This window comes from Pleurodeles waltl, chromosome 9 (assembly GCF_031143425.1).
Source record: "Pleurodeles waltl isolate 20211129_DDA chromosome 9, aPleWal1.hap1.20221129, whole genome shotgun sequence".
NCBI classification, from domain to species: domain Eukaryota; kingdom Metazoa; phylum Chordata; class Amphibia; order Caudata; family Salamandridae; genus Pleurodeles; species Pleurodeles waltl.
In genome coordinates, this window is record NC_090448.1 from 1,098,478,419 (window position 1) to 1,098,494,814 (window position 16,396).

The window sequence follows — 16,396 nt, forward strand, 5'->3', positions numbered from 1 at the left end:
CAATGTTGGAAGGCGAGGTCGTCTTGGGAGTTGCAGTCGCCAGGAGGAGAAGAGGTCGTTGCAGAGGAGTTCTGGTGGAGTCTTGCATGCCAAATATAGAGACAAACCCACAAGGGAGTCCCTAAATAGCCTTACCAGGGGGATTGGTCACTGTGCAGGGTGACCACCTATCAGAGGGGGTCACTGACATCAGTCACCTGTCCTGACCAACCAGATGCTCCCAGGGGCCTCTGCACATTTTGTTTTCAAGATGGCAGAATCAAGTGGCCACCTGGAGGAGCTCCGGGCACCACCCCTGGGGTGGTGATGGACAGGAAGTGGTTACTCCTTTCCTTTGAGTGCTTTTGCGTCAGAGCAGGGACCAGGGATTGCTGGACTGGCCCAAACCTGATTATGCAAGGAGGGCACATTTGCCTTCAAAGCAAGCCGGTGGTGTGGGGAGGCTACCCCTCCCCAGCCATGTAACGCCTATTTCCAAGGGAGAGGGTGCTGCCTCCTTCTCACACAGGAAATCCTTTGTTCTGTCTTCTCCTGCTTGAGCTAGTCAAGCAGCAGGAGGGAAGAAACCCGTCTGAGATGCTACAGCTGCGTGGGCTGCCCGCAAACCCTGGAAGACTGGCAGGAGCAAAGCTGGCGGGTCCTCTAAGGAGCCCCCAGAGTGCATGGAATCATCCCACCAATACTGGCGTTAGTATTGGGGTATGATTCCAACATGTTCGATACCAAACATGCCCAGGTTCGGAGTTTCCATTATGTAGCTGGACACAGGTAAAATGTCTTCCCCCCCACTTAAGAAGTCAAGTGCACTGAAACTGGAGTTCGTAGGGGCATCTCTGCTCATGCAGGGGTGCCCTCACACACAGGTTCCTGCACCCCCACCTTTGGCCTGGGAGGGCCTACCATAGGGGTGACTTACAGTGACGTGGTGCAGTGACCAGCAGTGAAAGGGCGCATGCACGTTTTCACAAAGGCTGCAATGACAGGCCTCCAGACATAGTTCGTATAGGCACCCATGGGTGGCCTAATACATGCTGCAGCCCATGGGGACACTAGGTGTACCAATGCCCTGAGTACCTAAGTACCATATGCTAGGAACTTACAGGGGTACACCAGTATGCCAATTGTGGGGCATAAAGGGTACCAAAGCAACCAAATTTGGAGGCGAGAGCACTATCACTGGGGTCCTGGTTAGCAGGATCCCAGTGAAAACAGTCTAAACACACTGATAAAACAGGCAAAAATTAGGGGTTCCCATGCCAAAAAGAAGGGCTTTCCTACATTGGGGGATCCAAAATGCCTTATTATAACTTGAAAGAACTCTTTGTGTAGGATTTTTACTCATCAGTCGAAGCACCAGTTTTTTTTTTCTGACCTCCAGGAGACCATGAGACAGAATAAATGTTCTCCACATCTGTTCTGGTGTTAAATTTTTTGTCTACCACCCAACCGGTCCTTGCAGTGGGAGAAGGACAAAAAAAAAATAATTGCAGTAAAAAAATTAAAATAAAAAATAAAAATAAAAAAAAAGTCGACTTTGAAAAGGCATTACAAAAAAATGTAATGCAATCGACATAGGTAAAGAAACAATTCACGGATGCTGAAATATCGAATAATGTTGCACCATTGTTCAAAGGCAGAGCAGCTTATGGATTAGGAAGCAGAGAGGATGCTACGCAAGGGGCTACAGAAGAGGAGCAGAGTCGAGGTTATGTATACTCCCCGCAAAACAAGACACGACTAATTAACATATATAGCAAAGAAAAGTGCTTATTTTGAATGGGTGAATCAGTGTCATAATGCCACCTAACGACTGATAAATAGTTAATTTCAATTAAATGGAAATAAAGACACAAAAAATGTGTATTGGAAACCATTTCAGTCACGAATGTGTCCCCCCGCATTACAGATACAAAAAAACCTAACAAAAAACCATTGAAACTCAAAAACGACATTTTTATTTCAACATGTTTTGCTTTGTCATAGGTAATAATTAAAGTCACACACTGACTTCGACAATTTCCAGGCGACTTTATTATAGCTGACATCTTTATACACAACTTTTTTATTTTTTTATTTTTATTTTTAAACACATACTTTCACTCGCTTAGCTGAAGACTGTTCTGTGCACAAAATATCTATAAATACCTCAGGGACTCAAAGACTGTTTTTACGCTGAAAAGCTCCAAAGTGTACCTGGATGCCTAATAATCAGTCTTGCCGCAGTGAGTCGGTGACAATATCCTTGCATTTTATGCTCAGATCCCCTTGCTGGTTCACACCTTCCACAAAACCAGCTCCATCACTTCCAAGCCCCCACAAGCACACAATCTCTGAAGGTTCTCTGCACAGACACCATTAGACTGCAGAATAAATTTTAATAAAGGAGACGAAAACAAGACCGCAGGCATTTTCCATTTACGCACCCAGGATGCCCCGGTGTACCCCAGGACCACCCGAACGCAACTCCGAATTTAGGAAAGAGATGAAGTGCCGCCATTTTGAGGCCTACATCACAATGCATTAGCCATCCACAAATCAGCTAGCTCTCCCATCACTCACTGAGGTTACGCTCGTCTCTGATTATGTGCAGTGCTTCGCAGCCTTTTGGCTAGGTGTGCGCTATAGAAGTACCACATGGAGCAATAACAGCTGTAAGGCGGAGGCGCTGCTTAAGTTTAACACTGTTCACTCGTCTCTCATTCGGGCTTTGAATTACAGCATATAATGGCAAATAGCCCCCTATAGCTCTTCAGTGTTGCCCCATCAGGTCAGGGGTCAAAATACGAATGCTGGAAGAGCGCTGGTTGGCTCCCGTTGGTAACAGGGATTGTAGCGCTTTGTTTAGAGTTCACAGTTTGTTCTCTCAATATTTAAACATAGTTTAAGGGGGTCGATCGAATCCATAGATCCTCTTTGAAGAAGCGAGTTTGGGGAAAGCCACTCTGCATCTGCCTGAAGTGTCCACAGAATGAATACACTATTTGTGAACTACGGGCTGTTTGTAAACAACAGCTCACCTTCAATGAAGTCGATAAAATCAATTTAAATTAGGAAGTTTCAAAAACTTAGCCTCACCTTATTCATTCAAGGAGGATTTGCAATGTCAAAGGAAAGACATCAGCACACCTTTTGGGCATGTTAAAGACTGCGTCAAGTATGCTGAAACATCTCAAGTTTACTTTGGCTCATTTTGTATGCCATTTCCTCCGTCTGAAAAGTAATATTGGACTAGCTCTTAATCATGACCAAACACAATGACTTGTTTTAAAAACAAGTTAAATCGACGCAGCTTTGGTTTCATGGATTAGAGAATTTCCAGCCTTTTTGGGTCGAGCACAGCAGCACACAATCGCTGCTCTTTTTGACCAGTTGTAATCTATTCTGTGGGCTTTAACCATGCCCATCTCACACCCATTACTTTCATTCATTCCTCGGCCTGCCTTTTAAAATTCCCTTTTTTCCGTAGAGAAATGCTTTGTTTGTCCCGCCTTGATGCTGCTTTGCTACCGCCGTGGAGACTGATCCTATTACATGGATTATTGCACGATCAGCAAGATACCTTAGTGTGGCGCACTATTTTTTTCTTTTGTCATGCCGCTTCACACTGCGTAGCGGTATGTTGTTTCTTTCTCTCCCTTGTTTTGGGCATGCCCCTATTGCTTTTTTGTTTATTTCAAATTTTTATTTTTTTTATTTTTTAAAGGTTCATAGAGCACAAACTGAATCGGAGAAGAGCTTTATGAGAGTAGGTGAAGCTTCATACAGCATTAACTCGATCTAAGGAGCACTTTACATGACTACCACAAGTTTAGTAGTTGCATATATACAAATGGGAGCAGTTAAAACAGTAAACAACAGACGTCCTCGACCCGGCTCTCCTGGCACACCGGGAGAGCCGATACAACAATAGTCACTGCACTCAGGGAAACCCACCCCATAATGCTTTGCAGGCATTTGTTTTTCAAAACATTTCCCCCCATAACTCAGCCTTTGGCGGTCCTAGGACAATATGACCACTATTAAAATGTACAGCACGATGCTTCTGTGTGTCTAGGTCATCTCTGGGTCCCCACACTAGGTTGGGGGTGACCCAAAATATTAACCCTCTCCCACCATTCAGTGTCTTTTAAAGCTCTTTCATGGCTGGAACTTTTGTTTTACAGCTGGGAGCAGCTTGTATTTTAAGGGCCTTCTTTGTAATAGTACTGCAGTAAGCCTGCTAGGCCTCAAAATGTCTAAGCCGCTACCCCCTCGAGGGGCTACATATATATAATTACAGTCCATTAAATTCTGACAATTTGTTTTCATATCACTAGGCCCTCTAGGGACGGACTATATGGTTAGATGACCATATTTCTTACAAATGCTATTTTTATTATGGTGTCCTCGAGGGGCTGCTCTGAGCATTATGGTCAATATATTACAATATTCCCTGCGCTCCGGGAAACTCGCTCCATCATGCTTTGCGGGGCATTTCTTTTTCAAAACATTTTTGCCATAACTCAGCCTGTGGTGGCTCTAGGACAACAGGACCCCCATCAAAACATTCAGAATGACACACTTTTGCCATCTCTGGGTCCCCACACTAAGTTGGGGGTTGCACAAAATAATAACCCCTCCTACCACTCAGTGTCTTTTTATGTTTTCTCATGGCTGGAACTTTTGTTTTACAGCTGAGAGTAGTTTGTGTTTTAAGGGCCTTCTTTGTAATAGTATTGCAGTAGGCCTGCTAGGCCTCTAATGTGTAAGGCACTAAGCCCTCTAGGGGCTACATATATGGTTACACTGCATTATTTTCTGCTATTCTGTTTTCATGTTGTTGTGCCCTCTAGATGCTGACTATATGGTTACAAATGCTATTTTTATTAAAGTGTCCTCCAGGGGCTGCTCTGAGCCTTACAGTCAATACACTATAATGGTCGCTGCACTTGGAACCTCACCCCATAATGGTTTGCAGGGCATTCCTTTTACAAAACATTTTTGCACTGCTTGCTGGGACTGAGGCAGAGAGACAAGAAACATAAACATTTACATAAATTTACAGACCTAGCATACGTAATGTATAAAAGACTGATAGCAATCAACTGGAAATCTGCCTCTGCTCCAGACATGAAACTTGGCACAACAGGACACTGAAATGGGCTAGCGCAGAATTGATGGTGCTGCGGAAATCGGCCGGGGAGGGCCAACAGCACACAGGCAGCGAGGTCTGGGAAACCCTAATAAATAGATTGGAAGCCAAAAGTGATGAAAAACCACCATGAACCGGAACAACGGTGACCCTAAGACAAACACTCACTCACAAACTCGTTGACCAAGGGTCACCGCTTTGCCCACCTCCTACACCAGCAAATATCCACAGCGATACCCGGTGCGGGAATAGGGCCCCACACAGGAACACAAGATCTCGGAAACCCACACACCACTGACGCTTAATTGGGCCTCCCCCCCCCCCCCACAGTAATCCACTAGACACGACAACACCACTGATCCGGGACACATAAGCTCCTTACACACACATGGTAAGAATGAACATGCAGGAACTACACTTAAAATTCCTTAAAAGTAATATGACGAGACCTCAGTTAAGCTTCGATTGTTAATTTGTGTGATAATGGTGCAATAACGGAAATGTACCTAAAGTTAAAATGCAATACAATTTTTTTGCACATAACTCACCACACAACAAGCTCTTGCTGTCTAGGTCATCTCTGGGTCCCCACACTAGACTGGGGTGGGGGCAAAATAATAATATAAAACAATAAAATAAATAATGGCAATGTCTTCATTTTTACCTGCAGACAGAGGAAGAAGGTAAATGGAAGTGCTTTAGATATATGCAGGGCCACTAGAAGTTTGTGGCACAGAGACCAAACTATGGGCAGGATTGACCAATTTATATGCCAAGAAAAATCCAGTCATGTATTTACAACACCAATAGCTCTAACTCAAGCAAATGCGATACCTATTGTATTGCAAGTGCTTGTCATTAATTTGTGCCTTTTGTGTGACATTGGGTAAATCACATTCTGCCTGAGAGGGTGGATAGACAAACACCAAAAGCTCTTGCTAGCTGTGTAATTAGCTGGACATTTTTAAGGGTGCTTCAAAACAATATTTTTGTTATATCTGAAACTATACTTTGTCTTGTAGAGAAAATACTACTTAACCTGTAAGAATTCCGCTATCTACTGTTGGGCTTGGATATTTGACAGTTTTTTTTTTTTTTTAAAGAAGTCCCTCCATGGTTCGCACTGTGAGTTGATGATTGAGAAAACAATTTCTGTAAAGTTCAGACTCTTGGTTTGGGTAGGCTTAGATTTGACAGCATTTATGGTACACCCCAAGCTGTGGAGCAGGGACAGTGCTGTTCGACTGTGTGTTAGACACCGCAGCTGGCTGCTTCTCTTGTTCAGCCAGTTGTCGAGGAAGGGAAAGACGGGGATGCCCTTTCTTTGCAGATGTGTGGCCACTACTGCTAGCCATTTTGTAAATACCCTTGAAGCCAAAGTAACCCTGAAGGGTAGTAATTTGAACTGGAAGTGTTGTTCACTTACCACAAAGTGAAGATACCACCGGTACACAGGGTGGATGGGATGTAGAAATAGGCATTGTTAAGATCAAGTGTTATGAAGTTTCCCTGTTGAAGGAGGGGGATGACATCCTTTAGAGATGTGAAAAGGAAATGTTCTCATACGATGATTCAATTGAGCGGTCTGATACCAAGGATGGATCTGAGGACGCCATCCTTCTTGGGAATTAGAAAGTAGAGTAAATACATACCGTTTGTGTGGGGTTCTGGGGGGACCTTTTCTATGGTACCCTTTTGTACGAGGACCTGAACTTCCTCTTGAAGGGAAACTTCTCCACAAAGAAGGTATGTGCCATGGGTGGTAAGTTGCAAAGGGGTGTAGTTTGAAGCAATAGCCATATTGGGCTATAGCTAGGACCCACTTGTCTGATGTGATTATACCCCCCAGAGAGGGAGAAAATCATGTGTCCTCCAATTTAAGAAGTGATGTGTGCTCTGGGTGTGGGGAGGGGGGTGGGAGGAGGCAGAACAAGTCACTGCTCGGAAGTGGCAGCTCCCTTATCCCTACCCCTGTTGCTGCCTCTGTAGGAGCTCTTTTTATACCGCATGCTTCTTGGGATCAAAAGCCTGCTGCTACCTCTGGTAGGAGTGGGGTTGTACGGGTTGAGCGAGTATGATGGCCTTTGCTTCCCCCCTCTGGGCTGGTGTTTCTGAAAGGAGCCCCAGGACCAAGTGGATTAGAGCACTCTCATAGACTCAGGCCTGATAAGGTGCCACTCTGTTGAATGGGAGGCTGAGGAGATGCTGTTGGACCTCTGGCTTGAACCCACAGATAAGGAGCCTGTCGTGACAACTGAGTAGGACACTGGTGTTAATGCCCCAGACGTTTGGGCTGTGTCTGTGGCATTCAAAGCACAGCACATGCTAGTGCTGGAAATGAACTTGCCGTCAGACACTATACAGGTCCGGGAGGTACTTCAGGAGCACCTCCATCTTTACGCATTATGCCCTATCGAAGCGTGATAGTAGAGCTACTGAACTGTCTGTTCACCAATGGTTTACCACTCCTGCTGTTATTGTCTTGTCCATTGCATTTATTTTCTTGATCTCCATGCCTGGAGGAGGAGCGTTGCTGGAGGCCTGGGTGGGGGCATGCCTGCAAGTTGGGTACAACCAGCGAGTCTTGTGGAACCTGCCATTTAATGCACATTGAGTTACGGGGAGAGGGTTTACATTTTTTCCTTGACAGTAGGAGTGACCACTCTAGCCTTGACAAGCTCCTTGAATTTCTGAAGGGCATTTTTTAACATGCCCAAGAGCACGGGGAGAAATTAGACTGGGTGCTTGATTAGGAGACCGTCTCTAGCAGGAATTCATCCTCCTACTGAGGGACATTCAAGTTGAACTTATGAACTACTGCAGCCCGCTAGATGATCTCATGATATGTTAAAGTGTCGTCAGGGGGTGTGGCCCTGAATGGAAACGGTTCAGTTCCAGATCACCTGGGGGATACACACTGCAGTTGCCCTAGGGAGTCATCGGTGAGACCCTCACCAGTCAGCTCATTATAAGGCTCAAAAGGGTGATAGGCACTGCCAGGCTGTGAACTTGTAAAGGAAGAGCCCCTCTGGCAACAATGGTGCAGGCAGTGGTAGACGAGAGCATGGGTGTAGGGGTGGTGGTGGGGCCCTAGGTGGTAGAGGGACTGGGCTAATAACTGTGTCCCTATGTTTCTTTGGCCGGGAGAACTGGAAAAAGATTCAGTTTCAAAGGTGAGTTTCCTTTTATATGGAATAGGCTCATAGGTAAGGAGTGGAGGAGGCTTAGCAGATGTCTTGTTGGTGACTGGGTGAATAAAGAGGTGCTTTTATCTAGCGTCCAACTCCTGTTGAAGTCTCACAATGATCAGGGCATCAGCATACAGATGGGTGATTTATCTTTGCCCCTTGCCCTCAGAGCAGAGGAGGGTTTTAGAATCAAGTTGTTTTTTGAAGCAGGGGGTGGCATTGGTGGTGTCTTTTGTGGGCTGTCGCCAATGGAGGTGCCAGTGCCGGCTTTAAACAAGGCCACTGGTGCTCAAGGCTTTTAGCGTGGCTGAGGCTCGATAGATAATTTGATGGGTAGGGAGAAGGGGATGCAAGCTCTTGGCTGGATGCTTTCTGGGCTCCGAAGACTTTTGTTGGTGCAGACCATACATAGGCTGAAGGCAGCAGGGAGACTGTGGCTAGCCTTGTCCCAACTGCCGTTCTCCACTGGTCTCACACATGTACACAAATTTGAATCTGACTTTCCCAACATAAGAACCCTTGTGCCTTATATTCACTGTCTGTCCACAGAAAGATTCACATATGTTAACAAATGTGCCCGATTGTTGAGTACTTTTTCTCAGTGGTCTCAGTCTACACATCTAATGGAGAAGTTAAATTCCTCTCACATTGCTCCATACAGGTGATGTGGGTATTTTACCTGTGTCATGGCTACTTAAAGTCCTTCTCATTACAGCATTCATATCCTCAACTAGTTTAGAGGCTTGGGAAAGGTTTTGAATAACCCCCACAAATAACTTCAGTCTAGAAGAGACTATGCACCAGCCAGCTAAACTGTCAAATGTCAAAATCATCATCAAAAAGAACTGACATTTCTCAAGTCCATTTCTGAAAATATTTAACTAAAGTTCTAATGCTAGGCAAGGGTTATCCTTGAACCCACCAAACCCCGAAGAGCTTGACCAGAGCATTTTACTGTGTTAGTTTTAGTAGCTGATGATTTATGGCTCCTGCAAAACAGTTTAAGCTTAATCCCTGCTCTCCACATGCATCTCTATTAAGGTGGTGGCAGTTTGCATGCCACGTACCAAACATACCAGCTTTTGTTGTTTCCCCTGCCCAGATTGCTGAGAGCCGCCTCTGGCAAACAGCCAGATATTCCTGCCACTCACGGCCTAATTGCTGAACCATAGGTTTATACCCTCTTTTCCCCTGAAACCCACCATTCTTATTTTTTTTTTAAAGTCTGAATGACTGCGGGACTCAGACTTGCTGTCAGGGTTTCTAGGTACTGCAAGTTGTGATCCTGGCAGGGTTTATGAGAAGAGCTGAATAATAAAAAAAAAAAATCTGTCAGAGCTTTTAACTGTCCCACATGTAAGCGATGACGGCATATTAAGTCCAAGAATGTCCTTTTCATTCTGAGACTTTCAGTCCCAATATTAGAATGGTATTAGCACAATTAGAAAACTCAAAATGTAAGGAAAAAATGTGGACAAGGTGAGCTACTCACACATGGAAAGGAGAAGTTTGATCGTTCTGATTTGCTGAAATGTAAAAAAAAGAAAAAAAAAAAAAAGGCAGAATATTCCCATTAAGGCATTTTACAGTTGTTGAATTTAAATATTTCTGCAGCTGAATTCTGAGGCCAGACTCCAAATGTCTTCCTGGACTTTAAAGATAGTTTAGAACCCCCCTGCCATTTTGATATGCTCTTCAGCAACACATAAGAATTGCCTGAACAATCACTTCTGGACTTAGTGAGAACTGCTTTTTTTCGATATGCCTTTCTCCATCACTTGTACGCACAGGTGGGTTTTCTTTTCCCTCGTGGGAGTGGTGGAGAAGCTGACCTCTATCTAGTAGTGCAGGTAATGGAAAGAGTCAGCTCATTTCTGAATTCCGCGCGTGTGGATCTTGAAATAGTGGATCCACTGGAGAATCTATATCTGCAAAAACCCTCACCATCTATAAGCACCACACTGCAGACCAAGACCAATGACTATCAAGGATGGAAACCCAGTGAAATACAGGAATTCGATGTAAATGGTATTTATGTCAAAATTGGTGAAACTAGTATTACATCCAAGATGAACTGCAACAGATGAAATACTGTTTTCAAAAATAGAAAGTTCTAAGACAGGGGAGTGGTCACCTTTAGCATTTTAAAACTGTAATTAAGCAAACACAATCTTCTCAACAAGGCACAGCATGGCTAGAGGGACTTTGATGCCCACATATACCTTGGCAGTTTTCACAAAAAGATCATTTGCAACGAAGCCTATGTAAGTGTTTCTGTGATCACATCAAAAGCAACAATAGGATACTAAAGGATGGGGGGGGGGGGGTTATATGGGTCTGCGGCACATCCCGCTACAATAGTACCTGAAGAAGCTCATCGCGAGAAATTCGGTCATCTTTATCCAGGTCATAAAGTTGAAACGCAACTGGAAGGAGAAGGAAGACAAAGTGAAAATATTTACCAAATATCATGAAAATCAACGATGGAGGCTTTATATGGATGCCAAAACTGAAGAGCAATCTGCTCTTGCAGCCAATTTCTAAAGAACCTTTATACGACACGTAAAAAAAGGTATGGAAAAACAGAAATATGCAGTAATAAAAAAAAAAAAAATGATAGATTTCCATTGACAACGTACAAGCCACACTTTCCTGATGACCTACGATATGCTGCACCACACAAATATAAGACACACCTTCCTACTGCCACAGGAAGCTTACACTCCACATCCCCATGTGCAGCCCTAGACTGACTAGTGGCCACATATTACACTGATCCCTGCTGCATATAACAATCTACACACCATACATGCTCTGCTACCCAAGGAGAATCTCACACATCCTCTGCTGCCCTGGGACTGTCAACACATCACAAATCTCCCGTTGTCTCAATATGATCTCTCTCTCAACCCCCCCCCCCATCCCCCAAGTAAAACAAAGCACACACTGATGGAAATGGATTCACTAGAAGACTCCCGCTTTTAACTTCACTGGCTCAAAGCAAACACTCTTAAATAATTGTCATATTCCCTCATAGACGGACCACGAGTGCCCACAAAAACGCGAAGAAGCTAGCATTTTACAAGCGATAGGATCAAACAACTAGGAAAAGCCACACAAGTTTGAATGTGCATAGATGAGGGTCAAATGGTGGTGTGGGGCAGTGCAGGAACTATGTTACTAGGGGAGAACGCTAGATGGCAGCACTTGCTGTCAAAAGGTAACAAAGGTTGGTCTGCATGAATTCTATGTCAGTACCGGAGGTTTCAGATTATGCTTTCTCTTTATTTACTGAAAGAACACAGCAGCCAATAAACGTTTGGTTAACCAAAAAACTACAACACCCAACAATCCCAGTAGTCCAATCCAACCATTCCCTGGTCTACAGTCTATATAAATGTCCGTGACTCTTAAGTCCTTCCTCTTTCTTTGCTGCTGCTACCATTAGCTAAGTACCTGTCATTGTGTTTGAATCAATCAAGTGTTTTAAAGTTTTGTGTATTTATTGTTGTGTTCATGCTGGCTGTGGAGCGGGAGCAGGGGCTGAACGTCGCTCGTTGACTCCAATCTTGGAGGTATTCGGAAGCCACACTCTGCTTGATTTTAACCCCTTTTTGGGATCGCGTGTGCGGCGAGCGCGGTAGGGCCAAGAACGCCTGCCGAGCATCGGGAATGCCCTGCGGGATTTTCTGTGCCCGAGCAGGCTATCTGCGGCTTCTGTAAGCCGTTTGAGTGCTGGTATACGAAAGGCTAGTCCTCTATTTATTTTTACAACACTCACACGCTGACGAGATCCGAGATCTTCAAGCTTTGGATCTCGTTGGCGGAGTCGTGAGTAAAACATAATTATTCCCCTGAGAACACCAGACGGGGCGGTAAATACGAAATAAGGCTTTGCTTTAGGGAATTATTGCATGTGCTCCCTCCACTTCTTACAAGGCCTGTTTTTTAGAGTTTTTCTCTCCTTTGGACTGGAGTATTTTTCTCCTTCTTTCATACCTGCAGGGGCTGATTTCCCCCCTTATTGAACTCCTTTACTCCTCATCTCTCAGATGGCTTATTATGCTGAAGAGGATGATTTTTTTTTAGCAACAGGCCAAGGAGCCATATGATAATCGGATGGAGGAAAGACTGGTGCAGGCCCTGGGGCACCACATGCATGACTCTGTAAATCAAGCCCTTATTAAGGCTTTAAAGCCATTTACTCAGCCTTTGGTGTGCTATGGGTTGAGAGAATTGATGGGCAGACCCTCTTATGCCAGAATTCCTGACACTAATTCCGGATACGAGCCGGATCCAAAAGGGTCCTAAAGGACCTAAGTCCTCAGCAGAGATATTGTCCCAGATGGCTTCTTAGAATCAGAAATCCCTAGAGAATTACCCTCTCAGGGTATGATGTGCCCGGATAAATCTCAGTCTTCCGCTTCCCATTCCATTGATTCGGAGAAAACTCGAGATGAACCCAAGGTGACGGGTAAGAGGAAACGTAAATCCCACCATTCATCTGATAAAACAACGGTTCAGGGGAACCTATTTTTCGATCCGGAGAGTATTATTCACCCGAGATCCACTGAACGGATACCCTCTGTGGAAGTGGCGCACTATGTGCAAGATAGATTGCACAAGGGACTTGACAAAGACGTTCGCAACACTCTGCGTTCGGAATGCCCCCTTCCTTTCTTCACTGGTAGGGTGGCGGATACACCGAAATTAGACCCTAGTATGGCCACCTTTCTTAAGTAATTCTCAAAGGATCCTAAAAAGGGACGGGACCGAGCCTGGAGAGGCTGTCAGGATAAGCTTCTGGATATTTCTGGACCGCTCACGAAGATCCTTGAACTGGCGGTACAAGCCAAAGAGAGTAGTTCACCTTTGGATCCTGAGGCAGTACTGGAGTGGGCGCAAAGAGCGGTTTGTCTCCTCGGCAATGCCAATTGCACCATGTCCACGGAACGACGTACGTTTTTTCTGATGAGGATAGACTCCAAGTTGGTGGAATTAGCTTCCTCAGAGCCGGGTTCTCTGGCTAATGGTCTCTTGTTTGGAGACAAATTTGTTAAGGATCTCGGGAAATACGTTTCCACCTTTTCCGTCCTGGATAAGGCTCAGTCCTCCCTGAAGAAGATGTTCAGTGGCAGCCATTTTCTCAGGGCCGGATGCTATAGAGGCCGAGTGCCAGGCCGTGGATATTATCAGGCTTCTTCCTCCAGAGGCTGTGGTTCCTACCAAGCCTCTTCCGGATTCTACCTCTCCCGCAGGAGAGGTTGAGGTCGTACCCATTGAGATGGAAACAGGGGAAATTACAACAGTCCAGACTTGGCAGCTACAGGTGAGAATAATCCCCTTTTCCAAAGTTTATTTGGGGGGGCAGGTTAAGAGAGCATTTGCAGGCTTGGAGATAGATATCGCAGGATCCCTGGATCCTTCAAACGGTGAGTGGTTATCAGTTGGAGTTTTATTCCCACCCCTACCCCCAGACAGACAGGCATTCCTCTTCCCCTATGTTTTTCCCAAGCAGAGAGCAAATTCATAGATGTTGAAGTGGCTTCTCTTCTTCAGAAGCAAGCAATAGTATCCACAGAGTTACATCCTTCAGGGTTCGTCAGCACAATCTTTCCCATGCAAAAGAAAGGAGGAGGGTATTGGTTGGCTCTCAATCTAAGAGAATTCAATTCCTTCATAATATATCGCCATTTCAAGATGGAGGGTATTCATATTTTAAGAGATCTATTGTTAGAAGGGGATTGGCTTGTTCGCCTGGATCTCAAAGACGCTTATTTGACAGTACCAGTTTTCGTGCCACATCACAGATTCCTGCAGTTTTGTTGACGAAACCGGTGGTTCGAGTTCGCAGTCCTTCCCTTCGGTCTATCTTCCGCCCCTTGGTGTTTCACCAAGTTGCTACGTCCTGTCATACAGTTCCTTCGAGAAAGGGGTGTACGTATAATTATTTATCTAGAGGACATTTTGATTATGGCACAAACAATAGAGTTAGTTCTGGTCCATCTAAATTGGACTATTCAAATCTTGCAAAATGTGTTTTTTTTTTTGATAAATTCAGACAAATCCTTTACCATTCCCTCACAATATGTAGAATTCTTAGGCTCCCCAGAAGATTCTGTCAAGGCACAGTTACGACTTCCTCTGTCGAAACGGTTGATGATCAAGAAAGAGTTACGGAGAGTCCTTGCCTCTCCGAGTAGATCATTGAGGACTCTAGCGAGGTTGGTCGGACTTCTAGCCTCTTTTATTCAAGCAATAATTCCGGGCTTCTTGCATTACAGGGCCCTTCAGTGGCTAAAGATTCTGCGTCTACACAAAGGTCTCCCTTATGCGGAGCAGATTTCTTTGACGGAGGAAGCCTGAGCGGAGATATTCTGGTGGTTGGAGCACATGGATGCTTGGAACGGAAGAGCAATTTTTGCCTCAGTTCCAGAGGTAGACATAGAATCAGATGCCAGCCGATGGGGCTAGGGTGCTCAATGTGGGACAGTAGAGACAGGGGGCAGGTGGTCTCCAGCAGAACTCTATCTCCACATCAATTGTTTGGAACTTCTGGCTGGAGCTTTCGCAATTCGCTCTCTTTCTCCCAACAAAGCCAGTTGTTGAATATTGTTACGTTTGGACAACATCTTGGCGGTGTGTTACATCAGTCGTTTGATTGGAACCGGATCCGGAATTCTAGCAGAGATTGCCAAGGAGTTTTGGCATTTTTGCCTTCATCATCAGATTTCGGTAATGGCTGAATACATTCCGGGACGTTCCAATGTGATAGCGGATTCGACCTCTCGGTTCTTGAGAAGCGGCTGGAAGATGCACCAGTCTGTGTTCTTGTCAATTACGAGTCATTGGGGAAAGTGTGCAATAGACCTCTTTGCGTCTCGGCTCAATTCATAACTCCCTCTCTTTTACAGCTGGAGGCCGGATCCGTTAGCCTTAGCGACGGATGCTTTTCTTTAGGTCTGGACGATCTCTCTATCGTATGCCTTTCCCCCCTTCTCCATGATTCAGAGAGTACTCTCTCAGGTTCGGAGACAGGGGGCAGAGATCATTTTGATAACACCTCTTTGGAGAGCTCGTTGTGGTTCCCGTGGCGATGGCAATATCTTGTGCCCGTCCGATCCGTCTGCCGTTGTTCCCCTTGTTGCTTCTGGATCCGGGTCACCTGCCTTATCTGCTAAAACTGCAGGGCCTATTGTCCCTTATGGCGTGGAGACTTTCAGGGGACGTTGGAAAATGCTGAATGTTTCGAGGGAAGCTATCTTCTTCTTATCCCAGTCCTGGGCACATTCCACCCATAAGATATGAGGCTTCCTGGAAGCGATGGGAGGGTTGGTGCAGTGAACTGAGTATTGATCCCCTGGGGGCCCACATTAGCAGGATTATCAATTTTTTATCGGATTTAGCTACACAGGGGTTAGCATATAGGACTATCAATAATTTCAGGTTAGCTCTTTCAGCGGGGCATCCTCATGTTGACTGTAAACCAGTGGGCGAACACCCAATAGTTTGTAAACTTTTACGGGCATCAGAATGGTCAAACCCCCTAAGCCTAAATATTCAGTCCTATGGGATGTTGACATTGTACTTCGTTTACTAAGAAATTGGCAATGTGATGAAGATTTATAGCGTAAGCAGTTGTCGGCCAAACTCACAATTTTATTATGTATTATTTCATTCAGAAGAGTAAGAGCCCTGGACTTAGCAGGTAGAGTATTTACCCCTTCGAGGGTTTCCTTTTCCACTTCAAGATGTACTAAGACAGCTTCAAGGAGTGTATCTTATCCAGCTTTTCCACATCATCCTAAATTATGTGTGGTTCAATGCATAAAGGCATATGAAGATTGTACTTGGGAATTTCGCAGAGATACTCGAGGACAATTACTCATTTCCTTACAGAGACCATTCTCACCAGTCTCCTCAGCTACTTTGGCTAAATGGGTTAAATGGTTATTGAGTGAAGCTGGAATTGATGTCGCCTCCTTTGGGGCTCATTCCGTCAGAGGTGCGATGGCCTCTAAGACATTTGGAGCTGGTTCTCGTTTGGAGGACATTATGAATGTGGCTGATTGGTCTT

General features: G+C 45.0%; 1 protein-coding gene across 1 annotated transcript in view; it reads right to left on the reverse strand.

The window, feature by feature from the left end:
- Nucleotides 1–16,396, reverse strand: part of CHP1 (calcineurin like EF-hand protein 1) — a 123,136-nt gene that overhangs the window by 27,628 nt on the left and 79,112 nt on the right. The window contains exon 5 of the mRNA XM_069208798.1: nucleotides 10,684–10,745. Coding sequence (XP_069064899.1) covers nucleotides 10,684–10,745 — 62 coding nt within the window. The remainder of the gene's footprint in view (nucleotides 1–10,683; nucleotides 10,746–16,396) is intronic.